General features: G+C 41.0%; 2 protein-coding genes across 5 annotated transcripts; one reads left to right on the top strand and one right to left on the bottom strand.

Moving 5' to 3' along the window:
* Positions 1–1,189: 1,189 nt before the first annotated feature.
* Positions 1,190–5,894, bottom strand: qtrt1 (queuine tRNA-ribosyltransferase 1). Its single transcript, XM_077619409.1, has 9 exons — positions 5,587–5,894; positions 5,063–5,131; positions 4,847–4,985; positions 4,571–4,765; positions 4,320–4,458; positions 3,570–3,645; positions 3,386–3,495; positions 3,229–3,313; positions 1,190–1,416 (listed from the first exon to the last, which is right to left on the bottom strand). Exons 1-9 carry the CDS (start codon positions 5,866–5,868, stop codon positions 1,264–1,266), a joined length of 1,248 nt encoding a protein of 415 aa, XP_077475535.1. The 5' UTR covers positions 5,869–5,894; the 3' UTR covers positions 1,190–1,263.
* Positions 5,895–6,046: 152 nt separating this feature from the next.
* Positions 6,047–27,469, top strand: dnm2a (dynamin 2a). Of its 4 annotated transcripts, none has more exons than XM_077618165.1 (22): positions 6,047–6,229; positions 6,359–6,538; positions 11,271–11,344; positions 11,526–11,675; positions 11,884–12,087; positions 12,164–12,262; positions 12,328–12,488; positions 12,566–12,708; positions 13,261–13,396; positions 13,632–13,699; positions 15,128–15,266; positions 16,235–16,321; positions 16,446–16,516; positions 17,575–17,626; positions 18,308–18,319; positions 20,265–20,375; positions 22,595–22,704; positions 22,767–22,878; positions 23,824–23,988; positions 24,056–24,279; positions 24,411–24,677; positions 24,791–26,753. In XM_077618165.1, exons 2-22 carry the CDS (start codon positions 6,378–6,380, stop codon positions 24,861–24,863), a joined length of 2,619 nt encoding a protein of 872 aa, XP_077474291.1. In that variant the 5' UTR covers positions 6,047–6,229; positions 6,359–6,377; the 3' UTR covers positions 24,864–26,753. The 4 variants fall into 4 exon arrangements, with proteins under 4 accessions (XP_077474291.1, XP_077474290.1, XP_077474288.1 ...); XM_077618164.1 differs by lacking the exons at positions 15,128–15,266; positions 24,791–26,753 and adding exons at positions 14,540–14,678; positions 27,354–27,469 and having other exon boundaries at positions 6,048–6,229; XM_077618162.1 differs by lacking the exon at positions 15,128–15,266 and adding an exon at positions 14,540–14,678 and having other exon boundaries at positions 6,048–6,229.
* Positions 27,470–27,891: the final 422 nt, after the last annotated feature.

Below are 27,891 nucleotides of genomic sequence, written 5' to 3'. Positions count from 1 at the left end.
ACAAATAAAGACCTGATTAACCTGTAACGCTACTTGTAGTCCCAGAACAAATATTTGAATATACCTCTGTTGTTGATGGTATACATACCCATTTGACAAGCTATTTTCCACTCATTTCTGTACACCTGCATTTACAAACATTAAATAATTGCTGCCATTGTCGTCCAATCCATTTGGAGAGGGAATATCTTAAATCCCCTGTTGCACAGCAAAACCTTTCCAGCATTGTTCAGGGAAATACCAAAATTGTTGCCATATTTAAAAACGTTAATGGGAATAGATGTTGAATCCATTTGAACTAGGATCCTCCAAGTCCAAATGTTTTGGACATCTATCAGTGTCAATGGCAGCCAATGATGGAAAAGGCCTGGGATCTCTTTTTTTAAACTGAAAAAAAATTAAACATAAATTATGACTAATCAGAGTCATGTTTTAAATAACAGTGTGGATTATATGATGTGAAATCCTCATCATTATCATTATTATTATTAATTATTATTATTATTACTATTACTATTATTACTATTATTATTATTACTATTATTATTATTACTATTATTATTATTATTATTATTTGGGATCAGTCAGCAGTGTGGACGCCCTGTGCTGCCTCTCTCAGGTCAGTCTTGGTATTATTACAAACATTTGCTTTTGTGAAGGAGAGGTGATTTTCAGTGGTATATTTTTTTCTTTTTGCATTTTTCTCTAATGTTTGTCATTCTACCATCTGCTGGCCATAAAACAAACAAACACACACTTTGATAGTCTCGCTTACACATCCAACAAAAAGGCGAACTATACTCTACGTGCCCATCATATTAGTGGCTGCAGTGATAAGTACCAAGCCTCCGTCTACCACCTTCATCCACACACAGAGCAAGACAGACGAAGCAAAAACATTTCTCCTTTCAAGTGGGTGGGCCTCGCTGCGTAACCATAGCGACAGCACCAAAAATTCAAATGCATCCTGCAAGACAGTTTTTTTTAACCCCCAAACCTAGTTTATACCCCATCGAGTGGCACATTATCATAATGTCTACTCCGAGTACAATTTGAGCGGATTGTTGTTGCTGCGCCACGTAATAAAAGCTCCATCCTGTTGATCTAAAGCCGTAGTTCCCCCTCCAAGACACCCACGCATCCTCAAAACAGAGTATTGCTGATGTAAACAACGAATAGAAAACAATCATCCAGTTTGAAAAGATAGAAAATCTCACTTTATTTTTGTACGGTGTATAAAAAATGGATTTGTCTTTTGAGGTTTTAATCCAAGGTGATGTTGACTGAAGCCAAAGCATCCACAGCCCAGCTGGGGTACTGGTCGCGGGAGGGGAACATTCTCTGCATGAAGGCACGGATAAAGTCTGGGAAGCGGCCTTCTACGATGCTCTGCCGCACGGAGCGCATGAGGTCAAGCTGTGGGTGAGAACAAGTCACATGAAATGCTGTTCAAGTAATGCGACCGCACGTAATAAGAATGTCGCAAAAAAAAACCACAATTGGGGAGCATTGTTTTTCGATTACTTTCTAAATCACTTGTGTCAAAGTGGCGGCCCGGGGGCCAAATCTGGCCCGCCGCATCATTTTGTGTGGCCCGGGAAAGTAAATCATGAGTGCCGACTTTATGTTTTAGGATCAAATTAAAATGAAGAGTATAGATCAATAGTTATTTTTGACATCAGTCGACTAATCAGATTACATACAGTCCAGTATAAAAAAAAAACAATATTTACTTGTATATAACCCTGGCATTAATATTTGACTTTTATGGGAAACAAAACTGCAGTGGGAAAAGTTGGACTATAAAATAAAGTAACGGCATTGTTATTTTCAAAAGCAGATCAATCACAGAGGTGACTACAGAATTAAATAAATAATTAGTGTTAGGAGTTCAACAATGATGATTTGAACAATTTTAACTAAAATTATACTTCATTTGATTTCCTCTACAGTAAACAATTAATTAAATCCATGATTCTCAAGCTAAAGTCTCCATGTCTTTTCTAATGGCTCAATAACTCTCCTTTCAATTAGTAATCGTATTCACCACCATTGACGGCAATGGATGTCCAATACATTTGATCATTCGCGACCAGCCACTCCCATTTCAAATAGATTGGACATCTATTGCCGTCAATGGCACTGAAACATGATAACTCACAGCCTTCCAATTCAAATGTATCGGACATCTAAAGACAATTTCTCTCCTCTCAATTCCACAGAGTATAAACATCCCTCGGGGTGCACTAACATTGACTACAGGTAACAGAAAATACTAAGGCGAAGTGGAGCTGTTATTTGGCAAACACATCATTTATTTAAATGTCACAAAAAAGGCTTGGTATTCATCCTCCGGAGCGTGGAACTCGGAGATAAAATCGCCATATTGCCCAGCTTGCGCAGCTTATACAGGATAGAGGAGGCACTGTTTGGAATAGTGATGTGTTGTATAAGTAGACAGCGCGTGTGCGTGTTAAAATGCGCATGACTATTCCACCACGGAACACGTGTCACAAGGGGACACTCCTCACTGTTGTGTTATTGTCACTTTGCACAGTTTGAAGGATGAGTCATTTACCACATTGTGTCCGTCAATGGGAATTGAGTTGAAATTTCTATCTCAGGCCAAATCATCACTTTAGATCTTTTAATGTCGTTCCCTTTTTATGTCCAATCTTTACAGGTGCCCCCCAAAAAGACAGAGATGCAAACTTTATTACTTTTAGAGTTGCTAAAATTTGGATCAAGTGAGATTTAAGATTTTTAAAAAGATTTTTAAGAACAAGGTTTAAAGGCAAATGTGGAGCAAATGTCAAAAAACCAAGAAGAAAAAGGAAAAAAAAATCAGTACTTTTGAGAATGTCTGAAAATTCTTCAGACATGATTACAAGGAATGGATTGCAATTTAATTTACAACCTAAAGGCGAACAATTCTTGGCGATGCTAACTTTTGTTGACCGTTTTCTCCACTGTTAGACACACACTCAAGATGACTATTTCTCCTGGGATGCATAAGATAAAGGTGTTGTTTTTCTCTTTAAAAAAGTAGAACCTACCAGATGGAATTAAATGCCTTTTTTTAAGACTCTTAATCAAGATGAGTAAATTTGGACTTTTTAACACACTGTTTTCATTAGCGCCTTTGACCTCAGATTCCATTGACGCTGTTTCCATTTGTGTTTGTCTGTTATTAGACAGGTGCTGAAAATAATTGGTCTCTATAGTTACCTGGTAGGCGATGTTGTGGATGGTAATGTGATGCATGGCTGCCGTGTCGCTCTTAAAAAGGGCGTGCAGGTATGCCCGGCTATGTCTGAAACAGAACACGTTTGATTTTATTCAATCTGGACCATTGGAAATTTACTCCAAGAAATTTCCAGCTCACCTTTTGCAGGTGGGACAGCGGCAGTCAGGGTCTATGGGCTGGAAGTCCTTGGAGTATTGCTTGTGTTTCACCTGCAGGGATCCCCAGGGCACCAGCGCCGAACCGAACCTCTAAGGCCGATAAGCGTGGTGAATTTTCGTTAGTTTCGAAATGAAAGTCACATTTGCGGGGTGGGGGGTCTCACCGCCGTCCGGGTAGGAAAGACGCAGTCGAACATGTCGCAACCAAGAGCCACGCACACCACCAAGTCAACGGCGTAGCTGCGACAGAAAGCATAAGACAGTCAAATGATCGTTTTTCTTATCCCATTTCAGATCTCCCAGTCCCAATGGATTAGGCATTTAACAATGGCACCAATGTTCTAAATCGAGATTTTAGCAAGAATGAACTATAGTTATACCAGAAATAGCATATTCACCTGAAATTGTGTGGTAATGCTTTCATGCAGATTGCAACTTTTTTGTCAAATTTTTGTCATGATGTACATGTCCAAGTTCCATTTAACCCTAGAATGGTAACCCTCTATTTCAGGAGTTACCTTTCACGCTTCTGAAACATAGGGTTACCATGGTTACCGGGGGAAAAATGGGTACCCTTCATTGCACCGTCTTGCTTAGGACCCATTTTTCCCCTGGTAACCATGGTAACCCTCTATTTCAGAAGTGTGAAAGGTAACCCCTGAAATAGAGGGTTGCCATTCTAGGGTTAAAGAGAGTCAATGATGATTTTTGGGCGGGTACGCCAATGGAAATTTTCTTCAGTTTGAGTCAATAGGAGTAAATTTAGACTTTTGGTGGATTTATAATCAGTGACAAGGTAGATTGTTGGAAATTCAGCAGCGCCCTTGCTAAGCACAGAATAAATAAAGTGAGTTAGCTATTGAAAATTGTCTATCTTGGTCTGGAAGGTCCCTTTAAGTCCTGCCTGTACTCACCCAACACCCATGAGGTAGCGAGGCTTTTCCCGAGGCAGGTGGTCCGTGCTGAGCGTCACCATCCGCCAGAAGTCATCCTTCTCTTCCCCTCCACTCAAGCCCCCGATAGCAAAACCAGGAACGTCACGCTTTGTCATTTCTATAAACACATAAAACACGTTTGACCAACATGTTAGAGTTACACCATTTAGAATCCGTCCGACGATAACAAATTGCACGGATTTCAGGACGTCACCGTGACGACAGTGTACCTTCTAGGCAAGTTTTGCGAAGCGTGGCGTTCAGGCCACCCTGGATGATAGCAAAAAGGTTCTGTTTGTGTGGATTCTTGTTAGCGGCGATGCAGCGGTCGAGCCAGCGAATGGATCTGTGCATAGCCTCCTTTACACGAGGTCCCGTCACTGTGCTGCTCACTACATCGTCCAGCTGCATCATGATGTCTGACCCTGTGAGGAACAGAAACAAAATCAAATGGGAGAAATAAATCTGGCAAGAATTTATCTATACAGTAGGTTTGACTCACTGACCTAGACTATTCTGTATGGCAATGGATTTTTCTGGACTGAGGAGAATTTTTTCCCCATCGTAGGGGGATTTGAATGTCACGCCTTCTTCTGTTACCTCTGAGAGTTCAACAAGCGACACCATCTGGAAGCCGCCACTGTCCTTCAAGCAAAGGAAATATGGTTGTTTTTAAATGACGTTCTTTTGCGTGACAATGGAAGACCACTTTAAAAACTGACCGTCAGCAGATTCCTTTTCCAATTCATGAATCCATGCAAACCATTGGACTTTTCGATCAAATCAGGACCCTTTGGAAGAAAAATAAACCGATTATGATTATGAGACTGATTTCTCATCCAGTTGCCCAATTCCCAACCAGTGTGCACATGATTTGTCTGATAAGATCGGGGAAGCCTTTTTGTCAAGTTTGTGCTCGCTCATGTTTCTCATTTTGCGTGATGACATAAATTGGGTTATTGCACGTATAGTACATATTCATACATAAAAAAAGCTTCTTGTTATATGTCCGGCAACTGTTTTTATTTCACTCATTTATGGGTGCATAATCCAAAACTGATCTTATTCTTGATTACGTCGTTTTTTTAACTATAGGATCGCTAGAGAGCAGAATGTAAACAAATAACTGTGTTTGATGACATTTTATTTGCTGGTGTATTTGTAATGTAAAATCCAGTATGTGCCTTGAGTTAAACAAATTAACAGACAATTAGGGGATATTTCATGCTATCAGGGAATTTCGTACCGGCCTCATCCCAAGGTGGTACGTGTTCCCGAGACAAATCTGACATCCAAGAGCGTCCAGTTGATCCGTGGTGATTCCCTTCATGGTGCCCTGGGTGCCGACCGGCATGAAAACCGGCGTGCTGACATCAGAGTGCGGCAGCTTCAGATCGCACGCTCTCGCTTTTGTCACCGGACACTCCGCGACAATATGTAAAGTGAGGGGAGACGTAACGGCAAGCGCTTTCTTTAAATACATATCTGTTCTCGCTAGAGTTTCCGTGCAAACACCGGCAGCGGCCATGTTGACGTGGGTCACGTGAAAATAGTAGTGGGTTGAGCGCTGTCCCCGTTCGGCCAATTAAAATCAAAGAAATTCAGTTGAAGTTTTAAGATATCCAATCAAATGGGTTTATTAACAAACGACAGAAAAAATAGCCAATGGAAGCGTTAGATTGACAGGTAAACGTCAAGGCTTATTTTGCCGGTTTAGATCGGATGTAGTCTCCGTTGACCGGATAGTGTTGTGTCGAGGAAGTTTTGTTTTTCCGAGTTTTCCGTTTTGTTTGATTGATTTGATGTTTAGTTAATGCCCTCATAAGAATGCGAAAAGCAAGCTGAGGGATCTACACGCCGGAAACAGCACCATATTTGTTTCCCTGAAGGTAGTAGAAGTCTAGTCTCTTTGACGTGTACTGATCGTATTCTGGTGGGCACCTTGACGCTAAAGCAAGTCGGGCTAGTCGACGCGGCTAACGTTAGCCTCCGCCTTTCCTTTCTTTCACTGCGGGAAGGAGCTCTCCAAACGAAGCCATGGGGAACCGGGGCATGGAAGACCTGATTCCCCTAATCAACAAGCTCCAGGATGCCTTCAGTTCCATCGGGCAAAGTTGCAATCTGGACCTTCCTCAGATTGCTGTGGTCGGAGGACAGAGCGCCGGGAAAAGCTCCGTTTTGGAGAATTTTGTGGGCAGGTAAATCAACTGAGCAGACGGGCAATGTGACACAATGTTTGTTGCTTTGATTTTTTTTTCTTAAATTGCTTTTTGATTGTTGATAATGTGCTCTTAAAATGACCATCAAAGGCACTTTTCATACAGCGAAGCTAACAGTCGGCCAATGCTAAGTCATTCAACAATTTGGAAATATCACATTTTAAAACAATTGACGTATGTTTTTAGTTTTTTTTCTTTGGATTCAGTTATAAAGCATACGCTTGTCTATATGCATTGATCAGTCTAATGCTGTCAAAGTTATGATAGATGTAATTAAATGCCACACCCACAGCATTAGTTTTTTGGTTTTGTGTTTGAGTGCTTTTTATTGGTTTTACGTCTTGTTCTATCTTTTTTAAAATTATATTGGCGCTTCATTTCCAGAATCTAAATATTGCAGCTGGGCTTTGGTTGTACAATAGCTCCCTTTCAAGTCTTTTTTTCTTTTTTTTTTGTTAGAAGTGGAGACTTCAGCTAGACACCACTTCCTTTTCCATCTTCCGCTTTCATTATTTTTTTGGGCAATTTAGATGTTGCAATTTTGCTGTGCATTCTCATTGCATTTTGTCCTCTCCCACATCAGCAGCGAATAGGATCCGCCTGTAGATAAGAGCCTAAACAACCTCTTCTCAGCCAGCTTGTTGAGCAGGTTTTTGCACCGATTATAGCCCGTCCTGTTCTGGAGAATGCACAGTCTTAGACATTTGATTAGAAAGCCTGCTCTAACTTGCTTACCAAAAGTAATACTTGTACAGGCTTGTCTTTTTTATTTAATTCACGTGACATACCAGATATAAGTTAAAAGAAACATCAAATTTTAATACCCGCTATCGCATGGTGCAAATGTGCAATGACCTTTGCATTGTCATTGTCCCAGTAAAAGTATGACGCATGCTTAACAGCACCTTAAAGTACTGAGGGAGTTACCTTGAGTTTTGTAAAAGAACTCGTTTGCTCACGTTGTTGTGAATAAATGTTAAGGATGCATTAGAATGTGGTAAAATATAAAAATGTATTTGGTAAATTAGTGCTAGAGAAAGAATAGAGGTTCAAAATGAGTTTCAGAGCATCAAAGTGCAATCAATACATGAAGTCAAATTTGTTATTTAGTCTCTGTATGACTCTCAACCGTTAAATAGCATCAGAGCTTTGAAAATTCAAATATTGAAAGCACAATTTATTCTTTGAACATTCCCCTGTTTAAACTGAGAGGGCTTGAAAGCAGCAGTTCAAATGGATTGGACATATGTTGCCGTCAATGGCAGCTATTGCATTTACAAGTTCATATCAAGGCCAAACTAGCCCTCGACTCGGTGAAATACATTGTAAACTGTCTCTTTCCATTCCTCCCCACACAAAAATTAAAAAAAAAAACAAATGAGCTTTTCTTAGACAATGATTCATTGAATTAGGTTCAAAGTACAGTGGCACATCTGACGTCAAACTTAGTTCAATCTCGGAAGCAAGTCTACTTCCGATTTGAATAATTTCCCCACAAAAGACATAAAAATGGTTCAAATGTATCTGTGTGAGTATATTTCATTTACACAAACCGCTTGAGGCAATTCCACGTGGCTCTAATATACAAGATTCATATTTTACTGTGTTCATTTGTTGTTCTTATTACTGCCTGTGTTCTCTCCGAAAGTATAGTTTAATAGTCCTCAATGGATTACTATCTGCTTTGCTGTTTAGAACAACTTTTGAAGTTATATTGGTAAACCAAACTACATGTATGTTATTGTTTTTTTATGGATTATGGCTGATGTTCTGCTTTCTGTTCTGCTATTGTGTTATAGTCCTCCTGTTGCGATGGAATGGATTCAAGTGCAGCAATGTCAGACTGTAGCCAATGCCCCTTTGGGACTAAACATTAATTCTGTTATCTTATCATTTGTTATAACATACTAAATGAGAAATATAACTTTTTTTATTTGAGTTTTAGAATAGACATGGATCCAGGGTAAATCTATAGCAGGTTTGAAAATAGCAAATCCCACGTGATGTTGCCCGTTCCGACTATCCTGGAAGAATATTGTCAATTTGAGGTAGATATAAACCAAAATGGGATTTGGGTCTCTTCATGCTGCTGTCTGAATATAGCCTAGGAATATGCTAAAATACCGGCATCTGATTTTAGAACACCAAGTTTACATTTCAACGTCTTCTCCTGTATTTAACTGTGTCATCTGTCCTTCGACTCCCATCCTATCTCGACACCAACAGCCGTCCTGGGTGGAGGTCTTTGGCGTATCTGTCGCCATGCGTCTTTATCTTCAATGTTGTGAATGGAAGGCTGCAGCACTGTTGTCTGTGTCATTATAAATCCATTAGTCGGCTGAGGTATTGAGGCACTGCATCAAACTGTCTGCTTTTACTAAGAGAATGAGAAGTTTATTCCACACTGAGTGTGCCACCATTTTCTCTCACTACCCTACTCTTCCTCATTCTGCTTTCTCCAGGGAGAAACGCAAATGCCGACGCTCGACCTCTTCTATCCATAATGCATGAAATGATACACAATCTGCTCAGCTTCGTCTATCATTTACAGCCCATCAATAATGGAATCCAGGGCCCTTTGCCTCTCCGTTCAATAGCCCGCCGCTATTAAAGCACTTCTTTTTGTGAAGATGACTTTGCGAATGGGCCCTTTCATGGAGGCGTAACCTCTGCTTGAATACAGCTGTGGAACATTTCAACAGTTGGATCAATTTGCCCATCGGCGAGGTTGAGCAGCTATCACTCGATCATAATGTTGGGGCAGCTCTGGTTCACTATTCATTCACACTTTTCTATATTGTCCAGCGTGCCCAACAACCCCCCCCCTGAACGCTCCACATTCTGTGGATGACACAGCAACGACTGTTTTGTGCTGATGTAAGAGCCCTCTAGAACCTTCTCGTTGTGCTCTGCCAAAACCACTGCCCTGCACAAAAGACTGCGGGACTTTTCTTCTCTTCCCAGCAATGACTCAATGCTCCCAGGATTAAGTCAGTAAGCGTCGCTCGACTCGGTCCGCCCCGAGTGTACGATCTTGTGGACGTAAGGAAAATATCCCGGGGTGGGTGTTTCTTATTAGCCCCAGATGTTGAATGTTAACTCACGGGAGGGGGAGGAGAGAAGACGAGAACTAGTGGTACTGGTGGCTGACTCATTGGCTCCATTGATTGAGATCGACCCCTAATTACGAGCGGGTGACTTTTAAGGTCAAAAATACAGATGAATACAAATAACAAAAATATGTGATGTATTTAAGTGAAATTGACAGTAGTATGGCAGATGGCTATCTAACAGTCCCAATATTGATAGTTTTTAAGCAATGCATAAGAATCCAGTTGAGGTTATTTCTAACAATAAACACATTTACCATTATGTTTTTTTAATAAGACCCACTAGCTAATTGCAAATATACAATGGAAGACGTCATTCAGTTCTAATGAAAATGAATTTGCTTTGCTTTAACTCTTAACAATTACTTAACACACCATGTTGCACTTGACAGCTTTTGTCACCGTCATCGATTGTCGCTGCAAAAGCGTCTCAATGGCTCAAAGCACTTGTATTGACATTGGGTGGTTTCGCACAAAAGCTTATTGAAGCTATTAAACCCCACTTGTTCCTTAAACGTGAACAATGGCCACAGTTGTTTACTCAAAAGAGCCATAACGGGTGATAGTGTTGTAAAACTACAAGTTCTGTTAACTGACTTTATATACAATGAGTCCTTCACTTTAGAGCTTAATTTTTTACTTGATTAAAAGCGTAACCAAATGTACTTGAAGAAGGAATCAATTTTCTCCATAGAAATGAATGGAAACGTCATTGAAGCTTTCCTGCAATTACAAAATTGTATTGTCAAGTTTTTATTAAAACAATACCATGATCAAATTTAAGATATAAATATAAAGGTAATAATGAAATGAAAGGCAAAATATGGTGCCATTTCTGTTCGAATCTCAATTGCTTGAATATTTAAATTAGTTAGTTTTGCATCGTGTCTGTTATGCTAGAAGACTATAACTCATTTTTTTGCTTACAATTTGATTAGTAAAATGTTTTTTTTTTAAGTACTTCTAAGTCGAAGTACCGTGTCATTTAAATATAGTAGTGTGTGTACTCCATATTTAATAGTACACAATGTGCATGTAATGTAATAGAACCTAAAGAGTTAGTTCAAGAAGTCATATAAAAGTCCTGCTTTATTTAATGGATATTTTTTTGTTGGATCTGAGGGTAAAGCCTGTTCTTCCTGAAATCACAGTCTGTCGTGAGTCATTATCGACAAAGCTGTTCTGACAGCTGCTCAGTCCCAAGGTTTACTAATTAAACAAGAGCGAAAATGTAATATTCCCCACTGTTCCCTCGTCCCAAACTCTCGGGTGTTTGATTCCCACCTATAGCAGTGGGAGTGAGTGTGCATAAATGGCTCGCTCGCCTTGGCCGTTAATGATGAGACAAAATGACTTTGTCACATTTGATTTGGTATGTTTGAAAGGCGCAAGGTGTGAAATCCACCCCCGTGCCCGTCAATCTTTAAGAACCCATGCTGGGTGGGGAAAAAGTGAAGTAGTCTGCAGCAAATTTTTGGCCTTTTTCTTTTGCTTTGTGTTTGCCCATCTCTTTTCTGTGGCGGTGACGGCAGCCCCGTTACCCAACATGTTTTTGTGTCGCCTCTGTGTTGAGCTGGCCATTTCTCTCTGTGTCACCCAAGGGACTTTCTTCCACGAGGATCTGGCATTGTTACCCGCAGACCCCTCATTTTGCAGTTGGTCAACAATAAGGCAGGTGAGTGTGTCACAGCACCTTTTTATAACCACAAGATGAGGTCGTCGTCATTGCAATGCGGTCTCTCTCTCCGCTGAAGGCGACGCTCCCTCTCTCTCGTCTGCTGCCATCAAAGCCTCCTTCATTTAATATTCACTCTTCGCCTTTTGTCCTTTCCCCGTTCTTCGACCTCTCTTCCCAGAATATGCCGAGTTCCTACACTGCAAGTCAAAGAAGTTTGTTGATTTTGAAGAAGTGCGTGCAGAAATCGAAGCGGAGACTGACAGAATAACAGGCTCCAACAAAGGGATTTCCAACATCCCAATTAACTTGAGGGTCTTCTCACCAAATGGTAATACGGCACAACAAAACACAAACAAGCCATCCTCCTCATGTTATTTTACGAGTGATTTCATGATTTAAAAAAAGGAAAATACTTATTAACTCTTCAAATGTCCAATCAATTTTCACTAGCCTCTCTCCCATTCAATTCAGCCAATGAGTTAAATGAGTACCCTTACACAAGGTTAAACAAAAAAAACGTTCTGCTCTTCACCTAGTTTTAAACCTGACGCTGATCGACCTTCCGGGAATGACCAAAGTCGCTGTGGGAGACCAGCCGGTAGACATCGAGCATCAAATCAGAGACATGCTGTTGCAGTTCATCACCAAGGACAGCTGCCTGATCCTGGCTGTCACGCCCGCCAACATGGATTTGGCCAACTCAGATGCCCTAAAGATCGCCAAAGAAGTGGACCCGCAGGGTAAGCACCTTTTTTTGTGTGGACAAGCTTCACTTTCATTTACATCGATAATGTAAATGTTGGCAAACCTGTGAAGGCCTGCGCACCATTGGCGTCATCACAAAACTGGACCTGATGGACGAAGGGACGGACGCAAAGGACATCCTCGAAAATAAACTTTTGCCGCTACGGAGAGGTGAGGTGTTTGATTCCAGCCCATTGATGCTGATTTTAAAGCAAGAATTTTCCATGGCTGCCCAGGCTATATTGGCGTGGTGAACCGCAGTCAGAAAGACATTGACGGCAAGAAGGACATTCGTGCTGCTCTGGCAGCCGAGAGGAAGTTCTTCCTGTCTCATCCCGCTTACAGGCACATAGCAGAGCGTATGGGAACGCCGCATCTTCAAAAGGCTCTCAACCAGGTCTGGAGACCATTCTCAAAAAGAATTTGTCCTGTAGTCTTCTCTCATTTGTAATCCCCACTGTTTCATGTTTGCAGCAACTGACCAATCACATCAGAGACACACTTCCTGGTCTGCGTAGCAAGCTACAAAGTCAAATGCTGTCCCTTGAGAAGGAGGTGGAGGAGTACAAGAACTTTCGTCCAGATGACCCAACGCGCAAGACCAAGGCTTTATTGCAGTGAGTGCTCTACACATTAAACGCATTGTTGCATGTACTTTATTTTTTGATTCTTTATTCCTTCATTCCTTCTCCAACAAGTTTGCAGGTGGACCATGTTTTGTTGCCTGCAAAATTGAATCATGTGCATCCACCATGTTTTTTTCACTAAAATAAAATTTGAATAACATTTCTGTTGTCCTTGAAAATACTACAGAAGTCAGATAAAATTGAGTCGTTTTTTTTTTCCATTTCATAAGAACAAATAAACTTTTTTTTCATTTCATTATTTTTTTTTACCTTTTGTTTTTAATTGGAAAACAACAACTCAACTATAAATACATTACATGTATACATACAATCCTGCACTACTATAAAATAGTATAAATAAAAATATTGAATTCAGAGATAGGAACATCCAGCATATGAATTCAGACCATTTTTGTGTCGCAACACTCAATTTTAAAAATGTATCCATTATAAATATAATGGTTGCTTCTACTGAGCATCAGTTAGTTTTAAATTACTACAATGATACAGGACAAAAATTAGTTTGACACTGCTGTTTTACAGGATGGTACAGCAGTTTGGTGTGGACTTTGAGAAGCGAATCGAAGGCTCCGGAGACCAGGTGGACACCAACGAACTATCCGGCGGTGCCAAGATCAACCGCATCTTCCATGAACGCTTCCCGTTTGAACTGGTTAAGGTTAGTAATGCTAGAAATGCTGACTTTCCTTAATGGCGCCAGAGAGGCAATCTATTTTGACTAGGACGACTGAGAGCGATCATTTGCTGCCAGCCTCTTCCAGTCAAAATGGATTTCGCATATATGATTGAAAATGCTGGCTTTTGAGTTAATTTTGCAGCATGTAGCATAATGGCACATTGCGGAGCTTTGTTGGCTCAGTTATACGCTTTGTTTGTTTCCCCTGGCTTCACAGATTGTTTTTGATGAGAAGGAACTGCGACGGGAAATCAGTCACGCAATCAAGAACGTTCATGGTGTCAGGCAAGTGAAACACCAGATAAGCTTTCACTGTACACACTGTCTGCTGTAGAAAACAGACCTTGCTCTTTTCACAAACACATTATTCTTGTATTCAATGAAGGAATGAGACTCATAACGTTCGGGTTCTCTGTTGTCACTTCAATTCTGCCAGCGGGGTTTTTTTTTGCACTGATGAATTCAGTTGTTTTTTTGTTACACTTTCCCGTTGTCGACATTTGTTCTGATCATCACGTGGTTTTTGTACGAGGGTTTAATTGTCTCCTTTGTTTGTCTGTCACATTTCCTTTTTTTCCATTTGCAATATTTTGTGTATTCAGAACAGAACTGAGATCTGAACATTAGCCCCAAAAATGTATATATATTACCTCAATATTTGTGGATTAAGAGAAGTATAAGCGGGGTGAGAATTCCATGAACTACAAAAATTTCTAAAATATGACTAAGATTGAGTAGCTTCTTATGATCTGAAATTTTATTTCAATTATTTTTTGTGACTAGACTTATCGGTTGACAATTAACATTTTAACTATAATTGTGCATTTGAACAAAAACCTATACTATAATATATACTCTTTAAAAATGAAATTGAAAGTTAGAAATTAAATATCAATGCTTTTTTTTTTAAATAATAAGAGGCTGAAATAGGCAAAGTACAATCCTTTTTTTCATTGGATAGCCATGCAAAAAAAAAACTTTCTATAAGCCTTCTTTGAACACCAATCAGATTTTTGTGTGCTCATCCATGAACGTTTGTCCACGTGTCATGTTACGGCCCTCACGTGTGTTAACCATCCCATGTTTTTGTGTGTACTTGCGCCCTGTCCCCCTGTGCATCCTCAGAACGGGGCTGTTCACTCCAGACCTGGCGTTCGAGGTCATCGTGAAAAAGCAGATCGTTAAGCTGAAAACGCCTTGTCTCAAATGTATCGATCTGGTCATTCAGGAGCTCATCAACACAGTCAGGCAGTGTTCCCACAAGGTACTGCGGATGTCCAACATCTCCCAACTTGGCACGGGAACACGGGGCGAGCGCTCCCCAATTTTTTTCCCCGCGAGCCCCGTGTTCAGACGTCGCTGTCGTTTTGTGGAGTGTTGTGACGGGTGACGTGTTGTCGTGATGGTGAGATGTTTCGCAGCTCTGTCTGAGCATTTCTGGGCTCTCCTGGTCGTGCAGCTCAACCCTAAAAAAAGATTGAAGTTTAGGACCATTGAGGGCAAGAATGAGTTAAGATGTAATTTGGCCCATGAGCTGCAGTTGACGTCCACCCGAGATGTGTGAAAAGCATTGGCTTGTCCACCTCGTGCCTGTTTCTTCTCGAAATGACTAACTGAACTCCTGCTTTTTCTTCTTCCCTTTTACTTTCTTCCTCTATTTTTCTACTCTCTGCTACCCGACAAAACACTCCTAACCCCCGCGGCTCCCTCCAGAACGGGGCTCTTCACCCCCGACCTGGCTTTCGAGGCCATAGTCAAAAAGCTGATCCGCAAACTCAAAGAGCCCAGCCTCAAATGCGTGGACCTGGTGGTCTCCGAACTCACCGCGCTGACCGTGAAGTGTGCCCATAAGGTAACCGTGGGACACACCTGCCGGGAGACTGGCACAAAAAAAAAACAAGCGATGCCTTTCATGGCCTCTTTTTAGGGCTCTCATTTAACTCTTCGGCTTCCATTCACGCACGGCACTAGACGTCTAATCCATTTTGACTGGGTGAGGATTGGACGTCCATTGCTGTCAATGGCATCCAAGGAGTTAACAATAAATGTTATCCCATTTTCCTTTATTTTATTTAACTAAAAACCAAAACAGGAGAAAAAACAACCCAATTCCCATGCCATTTGTGTTCCCAAATCCGTTGAGTATTTTTAGCACACGTTCAAATTTTCTTTTAGCCCACTCCCATGAAGTCATTAGCTCATTACAGTGTTGTTTCTACACCACCTCCACATTGCTTCCTCCCTCTTCTCTCCACGTCCAAATTCCAACTTTGATCGCCTGCGAGGCTTCCCTGCTGAGCCACATTGGCAGACTGACATTCAGATGGACCTGCAGGGATGTAGGGAGGGTTGGATATTCTTCTGCTTGGCCCCAAAAGGCGCTGTGAGCCGAGTTGCCATAGCAATGGTGCTCCACTGCCTCCTTGTGGATAGACGAGGACCCTTTACTCAACCCGAAGCCTTTTTCCATTTTGATCACCTTCAAATAACACCACATCACATGTTTACTATCAGCCAGAAATATATACCGATATTTGAATAACTATTGAATCATCTTTTTCTTTTACTCAGATGAGAATTATTATTATTTTTTTCTGGCTGATGGTCAAGTCATGGATGTATTCCAAGTATGCCGACTGTGTATGTTTTCTAAAACGCGTCGTCCTGTAACGGCACTTGACCGTCTCCTTCCCTTTTCTTTGTTATTCTCACTTCTCACTCCTGTCCTCTCTCTATTGGTAAGTTGTACTAGGCTCACCTCGCATGTCTACCCCGGCGTTTTCTTCAGACAAGCGCCGCATCAGCTTTCTTGTCTTTCAGCTCAATTCCTACCCCAGGCTGCGAGAGGAGACGGAGAGAATTGTCACTGGTCACATTCGAGAAAGGGAAGGAAAAAGCAAGGACCAGGTGGGATGATGTTGATTTAAAGTGTATGATATTTCTTCAATATGGCCAATTGACAGCAGCGTCTGTACGAATGCTGGTTAATTATGACCTCTGTCCTAATTGTGATTTTCTGCTTCAAATGAAGGTTCTGCTGCTGATTGACATTGAACTGTCCTACATCAATACCAACCATGAGGACTTCATTGGCTTCGCTAAGTATGCACCCCCCCCCACCCTTTAACCCCATCCCTGGCTCCATCTTTTTCTTACTTGCAGCCTGCTTTCAGTGATGCTACTCTTAGTGCAGATGTCAGGTTTCTTATTAGATGCTCGCCATACTCAGATTGACATTTATTCCAACCATATGTACAATTTACCCCGGTTTGATTGGTGCTTAAGTTTGCAAATGGCTAAAATGCATCCGTGTGCCTTTAATAGAAAGGCAGAAAAGGTGTGTTTCTCTCAGTCGAATGAAATGCAACACCATAAGCCTTTCTTGTCATTCTTAATAAGGTGTGAGCATGTCAGCATGTAAAAGTAACTTGTGATGTTCTGTCTCGCTGTGAAAAAGACCAATATACTAAAGTCACTGCTCTCCAGTGCTTTTTTTATCTCTAAGGCAACCAATGAGTTTAAAATGACAAAAAATGATTTGAACCCACTTATGAAACGTAAAACCTTTTAAACATGGAGTTTATTATATCATCGTAATGTCATGTTGACGTTTTTATTTTTGTTTTGAGTGCGATAGCGATGCAAGTCGTAATATTAAACCCCTTGTTTCACATGATTGACAGTGCAATTAATTAATTGGCAGGCTCTATCTAACCACGCCGTTACGACTAAAGGCGCTCAACCTAACCATCAACAGAGCTGTTCTATTGACTTATACCAAAATTTAATCGGACGCTCGGTGTGTGTCTTAATGCATCCGATGAAGCGAGTGACCGCGCACGCTGGGCGCCGCCGTGCATCTGCATGGCGAGTGGATTCCCGTAAATAATGCGCCGGAGCTCAGTCGGGGCTCTTTAATCGTTCTTATGACATGACTTTCAGTCTTGACTACAGAAGGTTGGATGATGGTAGCCCCCCAGGGTACAGCAACAACAGGTGGGCTGTAGGGCTGTGTCTATGTACTTGTGTTTGATAGAGTCCTCCTTGTTACTATCAAACCTGACTACAATTGATTCTCATGCCAAACAAAATGGCAGTGGCTTGAAAGCTTTTTTCCCTCCCTCTAGTGTACTTATTTTCTCCTTTTTGTAAATTGACAGCGCGCAGCAGAGGAATACAGCAGCCAACAAGAAGCGAGCCATTCCCAACCAGGTATGTTTCCCCGATGGCCTCCGGCTTATTCATGGTTGTCAAATCGAATCCCATTTCTGACAGATGCCTCCCATTAGCGAGCCTAATAATAATACCTGTCTGTTGCACTAATTTAGGCCACGCCTTTTAATCCGCCCTCATATTTATTGCTGCTAATTAAATCTACCATGTACGCTGTTTTAACTAGAGATTTGAATTATTTCGTCTAATCAATTCACATTTGACTTATTAAAAAGCACTACATTTATTTAGTCAACCGCCAAACCACGTCTCTCTGCTTTGCTGCAGCCGCCAACAAAATAAAATAAAAAAATACTTGCATCTAAGTTTGCATGTGAGTGTTTGGGCATGTTTTTCTCTTTTGCAATTAAGCATTCAATGCCCTAATTGTAATTTATCTGCATTAACTTTCCAGCGTTTTTGGTATCATAAGCAAGTGCGAGCATGATAGCACCTGTCACCTGCAGCTTAAACCATGACATAACCAAATTGTGGTTTATGTGAAGTCATTTCTAATTGCATGTAACTCTCTTGCTCTGTCTCTCCCCTCTTTCTTGTTCTTTCCCCTCCAATTTCTACCCTTCCTTTCTGTGCACTCTTCTTTCCCACCTGCCTGCACTTTGGGTTTTTACTACCCCAACCTCTTTTTTTGCCCTAATACCTCCTTCCCCATTATCACAGGGTGAAATTCTGGTAAGTACCCACTAATATCAGCTGTTACCTTGCAAAGCAAGGCAGCAGAGGTAGGTTCGAGCAGCAGAACCGAGGCCGTCGCTTACGGTTAAGGCCGGGAGACAAAAAGAAGCCATTGCTGTCAGCACACTGAGTTGTTCTACCCCTCAACAGCTCGACGTTTTTGGCAAGGTCTTGGAGGAGAAGGTACAGTCAAGTGCCATGCGGTGACCAGTAATTTGGTACCGCCTGTGCCATCACGGTTAATTCGTTGATAACAAGACAGTAATTGTCTGTAATTCTCTCCACGCAACTAACATTCAAAGACGGCGACGGTTTTTGTTGTCTCCAAGCTGTCACCTCTGCTGCCTGCACCCTTTTAAGCTCGGTGGACCCCAAAGGTCCACCTTGTTTTGACCCAGACTTCATTGGGGAGTCGGGGAGATCCAATCAACAACACACATTCATCATATCTTATACCTTGCATGTCACTGAACATATTGACAACGAATGGATAACTCCTATTCACGCAACATCAAAATAATTTTAGTTATTGTTGTTAACTTAAGTTCCATTTGTGTCCTGTTTCTGTTACTAATTCAGGTGATGGGTCCTGGTTGTCAAATTACTGACACTGACTTAACTAACTTAATTCATTGGTTGAAATTGACGGTGATGGACGTCTGATTTATTTTGATTCGCAGGGTTGCGCTCTCCCAATCAAAGTGGATTGGTTGTCTATCACTGTTGATGGCAGCCAATGATTTAATGTGAAGTGCTTCACTCTGGTGATGCAATCTAACTCATTAATTTTACATTTTACCTTGGGTTGGGAAGTGTAGACATTTAGATTTGATCAAAAAAAAAATCATTTGTAATATATAGAACTGTTGTTTTCCTTGTTTAAAAGGAGTGATAAGTCCATATTTATAAATCCTGACACATTCACTTTTAATGTTATGTTTCGTCTTCCATTACTATGCCAACAACAATTAAGCTGGCACAAAGTATTCACATCATAAATGTCTAATTGGTTTTATTTTTTTTAATATACTCGCAAACATACATAATGACAACACAACAGTTAAATATTGTATTAAAAAATATATTTTGTCCAAAGCTATCGACACTAAAGTTGCCATCATCAATGGACTATTTCACACCATGTTGATTATTAACTTCATCCACTATTTTGATCGATGATTAATATTTTTCCGACATTATTTACTCAAAAGAAAATTTTGAACCGATTAGTCGACTAGTCTCTAAAATGATCATTTTTTTCGTAGCTGAACTGCAGACTTTTTCAGTTACAGTAAATATCTGAACAGTGAAACTACCGCCCGTCTTTCTTCGCATTTGTGTCGCCATTTTCACAGATTTGGAATGTTTGAAAAAGGTTCTTATTGTTGCTAAGGCAGCCTGCCACCGTAGCTTTTAATGTCACACTTTCCTGTCCGTGTTTATGTTGGCGCCTACCAAGTGTAAGAAGTCCAGTCTAGTCTGCCTAAATGAAGGATTATAGTGAATGTGTACATTGGAAATCATCTGATTTCACTTCCCTCTTTATTTATTGAGCTCTGTGACTCAAATAAACTCTTTCCATATTCACTTGGTAGGGATTCCTGAACATCTACCGCTCTGCTCTTCCAGATTTAAACCCCCATTAACCCCACTAACACGCCCTCTTGTTTGACGCTGACGCTGACATACTGCTTTTGTTGAACTAACTACGCTTATTACTACCAATGTGTTGTCACGTCCATGTCGTTTCATTTACTCATTAGTCATTATGAGGATGTTTAATGTAGTGTAAGAAAAACAACTAAGGTAAGTGGGTAAGTTTTTATTCACATCATTTACATCTTAATAGAAAACCATTCTACATATGATTTAGCTGTTTTTGTTAATAGAATGTCTGTATTGACAAAGCTGTTTTTGTTCCCCTCCTCACATTTTTAATTAGGTCATAAGAAAAGGCTGGTTGACCCTCAACATAAGCATCATGAAGGGGGGCTCTAAGGAGTACTGGTTCGTCCTGACTGCAGAATCCCTGTCGTGGTACAAAGATGAGGAGGTGAGCGCCATCCAAATGCATTTGTCAGTGTGTGTGTCCCTACCCAGCCTAACCAATGTGCAGACTACTGTTCAGCAGTAACCGGATGAACAGGTAGTCTGAACACTGGGCAGGCGGGGGGGCGAGGAGGCCTCTGATGAGTGGAAGGACCCTGAGGTCAATGTGGCCGTCGCTGGCTCGCTCACTCCTCTACTTGGGACAGAGTACACAAAGATTAAACATTACCCCGAGGCCGACCATAGAGAACTCGTATACGTTATATTGCATCTTGTATGTATGTTGATGTGCGCACATTAAATATGGACTTTTTAACTCATTCGCCGACATTGACCAGACAAACCAAATTTGACTACACAGTTGCATATTAATGCATTTAAACCAGAATTTGGGGAAATTGTACTATTGTTCAAACAAACGTTTTTTTTTATTTTTTCATAATTTAACGTGTTAGCTGCCAATGACTGGCAGCGAATAATCACTTCTCGCCCTCCGACTCAAAATGGATTCAATCTCCGTCAATGCCACTGAAATATGATTATTCAAATCCAGCCATCATATCATTTTTGGTCATTAAAAATAACAATGGACTTTAATATTCTTTATTTTTTATGTTATTTAAGTATTTTAAATATCAACTATTTCTTTTATAAATGCATTCTAAATCAAACGATCATAAAATAATGAATGATAACAGGATTATTAAAGTTAGCTTTTGGTTCATTTGTGTATATACTTTGTATGTAATTGACTGCACATCAGCACACACACAAAGGACTTTTCCTAGCATTGATAAATCCAACACTTATTAAAATTGCATAATCACATCTCCATATAGAGATAAAAACGAATTTCGTGAATATGCTACTTACCTGTTTATCGTCTTTTCCGAGGCTTTGTGCGCATTTGGTCGACTAAAGCGTTGACCACGAGCGCCAACCGAACACGTTGCACTTTCTTAAACGCTGGCCGCCGTCGAGAAAGAGAGAGAGAGCGACCGAGCGAGCGAGTGGAGGCAAACTGACGTGGCAGGCGGGCTGAAGTGTTCCAGCCGGGATCTGACTTTGGAATTTGCAGGAAATCGTACTGGGTTACGGGGGCCGACGGGGGCGTGGGGGTTGTGACAGTGTGTGCGTGTGTTTGTGCGTCCTTCGGGTTTGGACTGTGGCTCCAAAATCGTTGCGATGGTTCGTTTGTGCGCACTCAGACATCATGCAAAATGTTCATGCAGCACGTATAGGTTTATTTTTATCTATATATTTGTTTTTGTGAGTGTCTTATTTGGGTGATGTCAGGTTTGAATCCACGCCACCCACTGCAGACATAAATGCTTCCAGATGTTTCTTCTCACCAGTGAAAGCTGGCACCCAACCTCCCCCTCCACACTTCATGCTCCTCCTTTTCTTCCTCCCCCACCCACATTGAGCATTTTACATCAATTGTAAAATGTTTCAAAAATGTTTGACTTTTTCTGTCCTTTATATTATAAATGCTATCGCCCCTGTTTACTGTATTGACTCAACTTTAAAAGTATTTGGACAACGGTAATGGGTTTCATTTATCCAAAGCTTCAGTGTAGGGGTCCTTAAACCTTTTTTTTCTCTCCCAGGGCGACATTATCGCTCTCAACTCTGTTGGGGGGCCGGGGTCAGATAGGCCGTCTAACATAGAATTGTATGACACAGACCCAAATGACCACAAGTAGGCCTCATTGTTTAGTTGAAATGGCTAACCTGGTGCAGGCATTTTATCAACACACCATTCCCAGCACATATTTTATTGTTACTAGTGGTTTGCAAATCGAGTAAGTACGTAACACTTGGTTTTAATTTGAAATACTGCAGGTTGGTGTTGGCATGAGTTTTAGCTCAAACATCTGAAAGGAAATACAATGAAACAACATAAAATCTTGACACTCATTGGTTAATATCTTGCACATTTCTGATTGAGAAAATACCCTGACGGCTGATTACTGAATTAAACTAAAGTTTTCTAGATCAGGAATCATAATTGCCAATGCAGAAAATTTCCAGGATGTCCTATAAGAATCTGATGGTGATTTTGCAAGCACTAAACTTAAGTGTTGAGTAAGAACATTGTTAAAAAAAACGTCTTACTGAATGATAAAACCGGTAAAGAATTTTTGTATAAAGGTTCAGGCCACCGGGTGATGTACTCCCTAATGTTTCATGATCAATTACATTGATGTCTCGCCCTGGCAGGAGAAAGAGAAGAAATACATGCTGCCTCTGGATAACCTGAAACTCAGAGATGTGGAGAAAGGCTTTATGTCCACAAAGCACATCTTTGGTATCTTCAACACAGAGCAGAGGTAAAGCTTGCTTGCCATCTGACATGCAACCGTATCTGCAGCTTTTTCTTATGTGCCCACAGAAACGTGTACAAGGATCTACGACAAGTTGAGCTGGCCTGTGACTCTCAGGAAGATGTGGACAGCTGGAAAGCATCTTTCCTCAGGGCTGGCGTTTACCCAGAGAAAGACCAGGTTAGAGCATTGTCATCAAATCATGATTAGCAATGTTCTGTTAACTCACTCCCTACCGTTGACGGGATTGACGTTTAATCCCTTTTTGACTGGGTGAGGCTGGCATCGGGCATTCGCCAGAGGTGCTATTTCGAAGCCTCTTGGAATAGAACTAATAGAATGTCTGAATTAGGGCTTGCTAAACTTAAAAGGCACTGGGGGACACCCTGTATATTGCATTATTTACTCTGCATTTCATTTTAACTAAGCAAAAAAACGAGGCAATAAGAAAAGTTGGACTTTCAATATTATTTAACTTTATTGTTTGTGAAAGCAAAGGAGGCTGTTTGCAAATATTTTATTCATTGCATTGAGAATATGCTTTTTTTCCCCAAGTACCACAGGAATCTGAAAATATTTTCAATAATTAAAAAAATCTAAGTATTTACTGGGTTTTTTTAAATGTAGGAAATAGAAAATGATTTATGAGGCATTTTCATACTATAAACAAGCTCATAAAAAGGATTTGCAACATTTTTAGGTTAACAGTGGGTGTAGTTGTTAATTAGTTGATTAATCTGGGCAGCACTGGCCTTCATGAATCTGGCTTCTCACTTTATTTTAAGATCTTGACATGGGTTAGTTTGCCTGAAAAGGAATCTGTAAGAGGCATGTGCCTCGTGGACCATTTACATCATCCGCTCCATTTTTATGTGGCCTGCGGTTTAAACCAAAAATAACTTCTGACAGGGCTTTCCACACTTAAAAAGGGTGTGTATTTCATGATGCAGTTATCATTTACCATAAAAAAATAAGTTTAATGTTTCTGCTTTAAGCATATAAAATAGCACCCCGCAGAACTAAAAATGATGATTCGGCTCCTTTGGCCTCTTTTTCTGGATGTGTTTTGACCCAACTTGACTGTTCCCAATCAATTGTATCGCTTCATCTACGTGGCCTCAACAGGAGGAGAGCGACGAGTTGGCCCCGGTAGATACGTTCTCCATGGACCCTCAGCTGGAGCGTCAGGTGGAAACCATCCGCAACCTGGTGGATTCCTACATCGGCATTATCAACAAATCCATAAGGGACCTGGTGCCCAAGACCATTATGCACCTCATGATCAACAGCGTGAGTTGATGAAGCTTTCTTGAGCTCGGGAAGGCTCACGGCTCCAGAGTGACTTTTCTCGCCGCAGGCTAAGGACTTCATCCATTCGGAGCTGCTGGCTTACCTGTATTCGTCAGCCGACCAGAACAGCCTCATGGAGGAGTCGCCCGAACAAGCGCAGCGCAGGGACGAAATGCTGCGCATGTATCACGCCCTCAAGGAGGCGCTGCACATCATTGGGGACCTCACCGCCAGCACCATCAGCACCCCCATGCCTCCGCCTGTCAATAGCACTTGGATACAAGAGGCCAGGTGAGATGCTGCGTCAAGAAAACAATTTTTTCATACTTTTAACATTTCCTCTCAGTTTTTATCTTTTTATGTGGATAAGCTGCTAAATTCTGAGGATGTTTAACTTGTCTTCCTTGTTGTGATCCCGCCAGCCCAACCCCTCAACGGCGACCGCCCCCCTCGTCAGCCCCGCCTCCTGGCCGCCCGCCGACCGTCCGAGGACCGACACCCGGACCCCCCTTGAACCCCAGCCCGGCCTTCGCCTCCGTCCCTCTCAACCCGTCCCCCAGCTTCGGCGCCCCTCCTATCCCCTCCCGGCCTGGCCCGACGCCGGGGGGCTTCAACCACTTCCAGGACCCCTTCAGCGCACCCCCGCAGATTCCCTCCCGCCCCGCGCGCATCCCACCCGGCGTTCCCAGGTATGTCACCGTAACTTTCCCCCCCTCCTCCTGAAACTCAACTCTCCTTTTTCTGTCTCTGTCGGGATGTTTTGGTTTCACTGCGTGTTCTCTATCTTCTCTCCACACTGCAGCCGAAGACCCCCTGGTGCTCCCACTCACCGACCCACCATTATCCGCCCCGCCGAGCCCTCCCTGCTAGACTAGACCCCGTGGGCCCGACCCACCGTAATTCTCTTCTGCGTGTGTGTGTGCTGGAAGTGATGAGAGATTTTTGCAGTCACGTTAATTCACTGGCTGCCATTGACGGTGATAGACAAACTAGGGTCGCTATGGGAAAATATCCGTTTTTTTTTTACCTTGACCAAATAGTAACGTTTTCAACTCAGTACGTACAACACCCAAATTAAGGAGTCACATCAACAAACTTTAATGTCATTGCACAAATTAGCTCAGTGGCTGCCTTTGACAATGATGGATGTCCAATCCATTTTGACACAATGGCTTGGACATCTATTGCTGTCGATGGCACTGAAACATAACTCATAATTCCAGACTTTTCATGGCTCCTTAAAAAAAAGATTGTTCCGCTAACTACCAAAACACATACTCTATTTGGAGATGATCAAAGTAGAATTCTGACATTTTTTTACCAGCATTTGGTCAAAAAACAAGTCAAAATCTTAAACCTGAACTCCTATGCTGCCATTGACATAGCATTGCCATAGTCCTCCAAAAATGGCAGTGAATAATAATAGTAATTCACGTTGAAAAACACACAACACACACCCACGCGCGGAGTAGCCAAACTTTCCTATCCTATTGATTTTGTTCCTAAATGAATTTTTTTTTCCCTCGAAGTAAAACAAAGGGCAAATGTAGCTCCTCCCATTAATCGGCCACGTGCACTTTCTCCCTGGCTTTTTAACTTAACTTTATAGCCACCTCTATGCATTGAAAAATCCTTGTAAATAGCCAGAAGCGGGGAGGGAGCACTTGTATATCTCATCGCTAAACCGAGAGCGGTTCATGTGACTAACTCTTATTTATAACCCGCCTTGCTTTGGTCGTGCGTAGGTAGGATTCGTCGGTCGCTTGCTTTAATGCGGGCTTTCCCATAATATGTTGGAGTATTTCAGCATTTTTAGATTCGACGAGAAGCTAAAAATGTCACCTTTGGGAAGACCTGTTTTGACGTGACGTGATCACACAAGGACGTTAATGCATTACTTGTGTTTAATAACGGCGGTAAAGTTTGTGTTAAAGGCACATCTTGTTCACAGAGCTTTTTTTGTAATCACAAATGGAATAGGCCTTCATTGTCGTTTTATTATTTCACGCAGGGGTGTCCACACTTTCTCTCTCAAGGGTCATAAAAAGAAAGTTTTTGAAAATGAACTCTTTCAGTGCTATTGACGATGATAGACGCCCACTGGTGTGAATTTAAATCAGGATTGGAGGTGTATTGCTGTCAATGGCATCCAATGAGTTAAGAATGACTTCCTGCGCTTGATTCGAGTGGTTCTTTAATTCTTTGACATCAAGAAATAAATCATCGCTTCTTCAAGGCCCGACATGACCGTGAAAATTCAGAAGCATACCAAGATAAATGTTTAAAAAAAAAAAATCAAAACTGGACAGAGGTTTTTGCGATCTATTAAGCCCCATTTGAAATAAGACCGAGACTAACAACTAAATACAAAGAGCAAAAAAAAAAAAATCATCACATGAAAAATGAAAATTTATTTTGTCCAGTAGTCTATTGACCATTTCCTCCCCTTAAAAATCATAACACTAACTGATCACGTGACATCACCTGGTCGAAAAACAGGAAGTGAGAACCGGCATGTCCATCGTGTAGAAATTAAGTTCCTAGACTGTGACTCACAGTTTGGACGCCCCTGCCCTCTTTCTCGCAAATTGACAGCAAACTTTGTCCATGAGAGATGGCGACATTGCGTGTTGTGGTCATAGCACACTGCACAGACCATGTGTTGTGCCACATATCACGTGATGTCTTTTTTTTTGTTGGCAACTTGCCTATGTAGCCTCACACGCGCCATGAAGGGTCAATAAAAGACGTGTACAATCATGAAAGGGTCGCTTCTGGGGCTTTGGTGACTCCTCTTCTTTCTCTCTGGATTCCTCAGCATGTTTGTCAATGTTTTGGGAAAAAAAATCACATTCGACCAACAAGAAATATAGTTGCCTCAACTGGCTGAGCTCTTTTGAATATATACATTCAGTATAATAATATATAGATATATTGACATTAATATACACACACTCAGTGTCCCCAAAAAATGTATGTGTATGTATATATGTGTATATATATGTGTGTGTATATATATACACATATACACACATATATATATATATATATATATACATACACACATACACATACATATATATATATGTACACACGTGTATATATACACATATACACATACATATATACACATATACACACATATATATATATACACATACACACATACACATACATACATATATACACATACACACATATATACACACACACATACACGTACACATACATACATATATACACATACACATATACATATATATACACATATACACACATATATATATATATACATATACACATACATATATATACACACATATACACATACATTTATACATATACATATATTGTTGTGGAAACAGGCGCCCCGCTCCTCGACGAAATCTGTGGTGACCTCGGCTCGAAAAGAAATGTCCACGAAGACGATGCTCCGTACTTGGGAATGTCTTCCACTGCCAATAAAACGCCATGCATTTAATATATATTTTGTTTGTCTCGTCAATGCCTTCGTTAAGTACATTTTAATATGGTGCATAAAATGGAAGGGACTAATAAGTAGGGAGCCGTCATTTTGTTTGCACACATTTATAAAATGTGACATCTGAGTCTTGTAATGGTGAAATCTGCTGGGATAGGCTCCAGCACCCCACAACCATGACAAGGAGAAGTGATGGTGAAAGTGAATAAATAATGCAACAGTTTAATTTTTCTTATGTCATTGAAATTATCTTTATAGAAAATGGTGACTCTTACAATATAATGGGGAAAAATATTTTTTTTAAATTAAATTTGTTTTCCTCTCCCTTTACTCCCATAAAATTGAAGCACCATTTTCAATTTGCACACTTTTATTAATCACAATTACGTAGCATTTTAGAATGATTCATTGTTAGTATCCAA

The sequence above is a fragment of the Stigmatopora argus genome, chromosome 14 (genome assembly GCF_051989625.1).
Source record: "Stigmatopora argus isolate UIUO_Sarg chromosome 14, RoL_Sarg_1.0, whole genome shotgun sequence".
Taxonomy (NCBI): Eukaryota; Metazoa; Chordata; class Actinopteri; order Syngnathiformes; family Syngnathidae; genus Stigmatopora; species Stigmatopora argus.
Note: the sequence above shows the minus strand (reverse complement) of the source record. Positions and strands in the feature narration are given on the sequence as shown.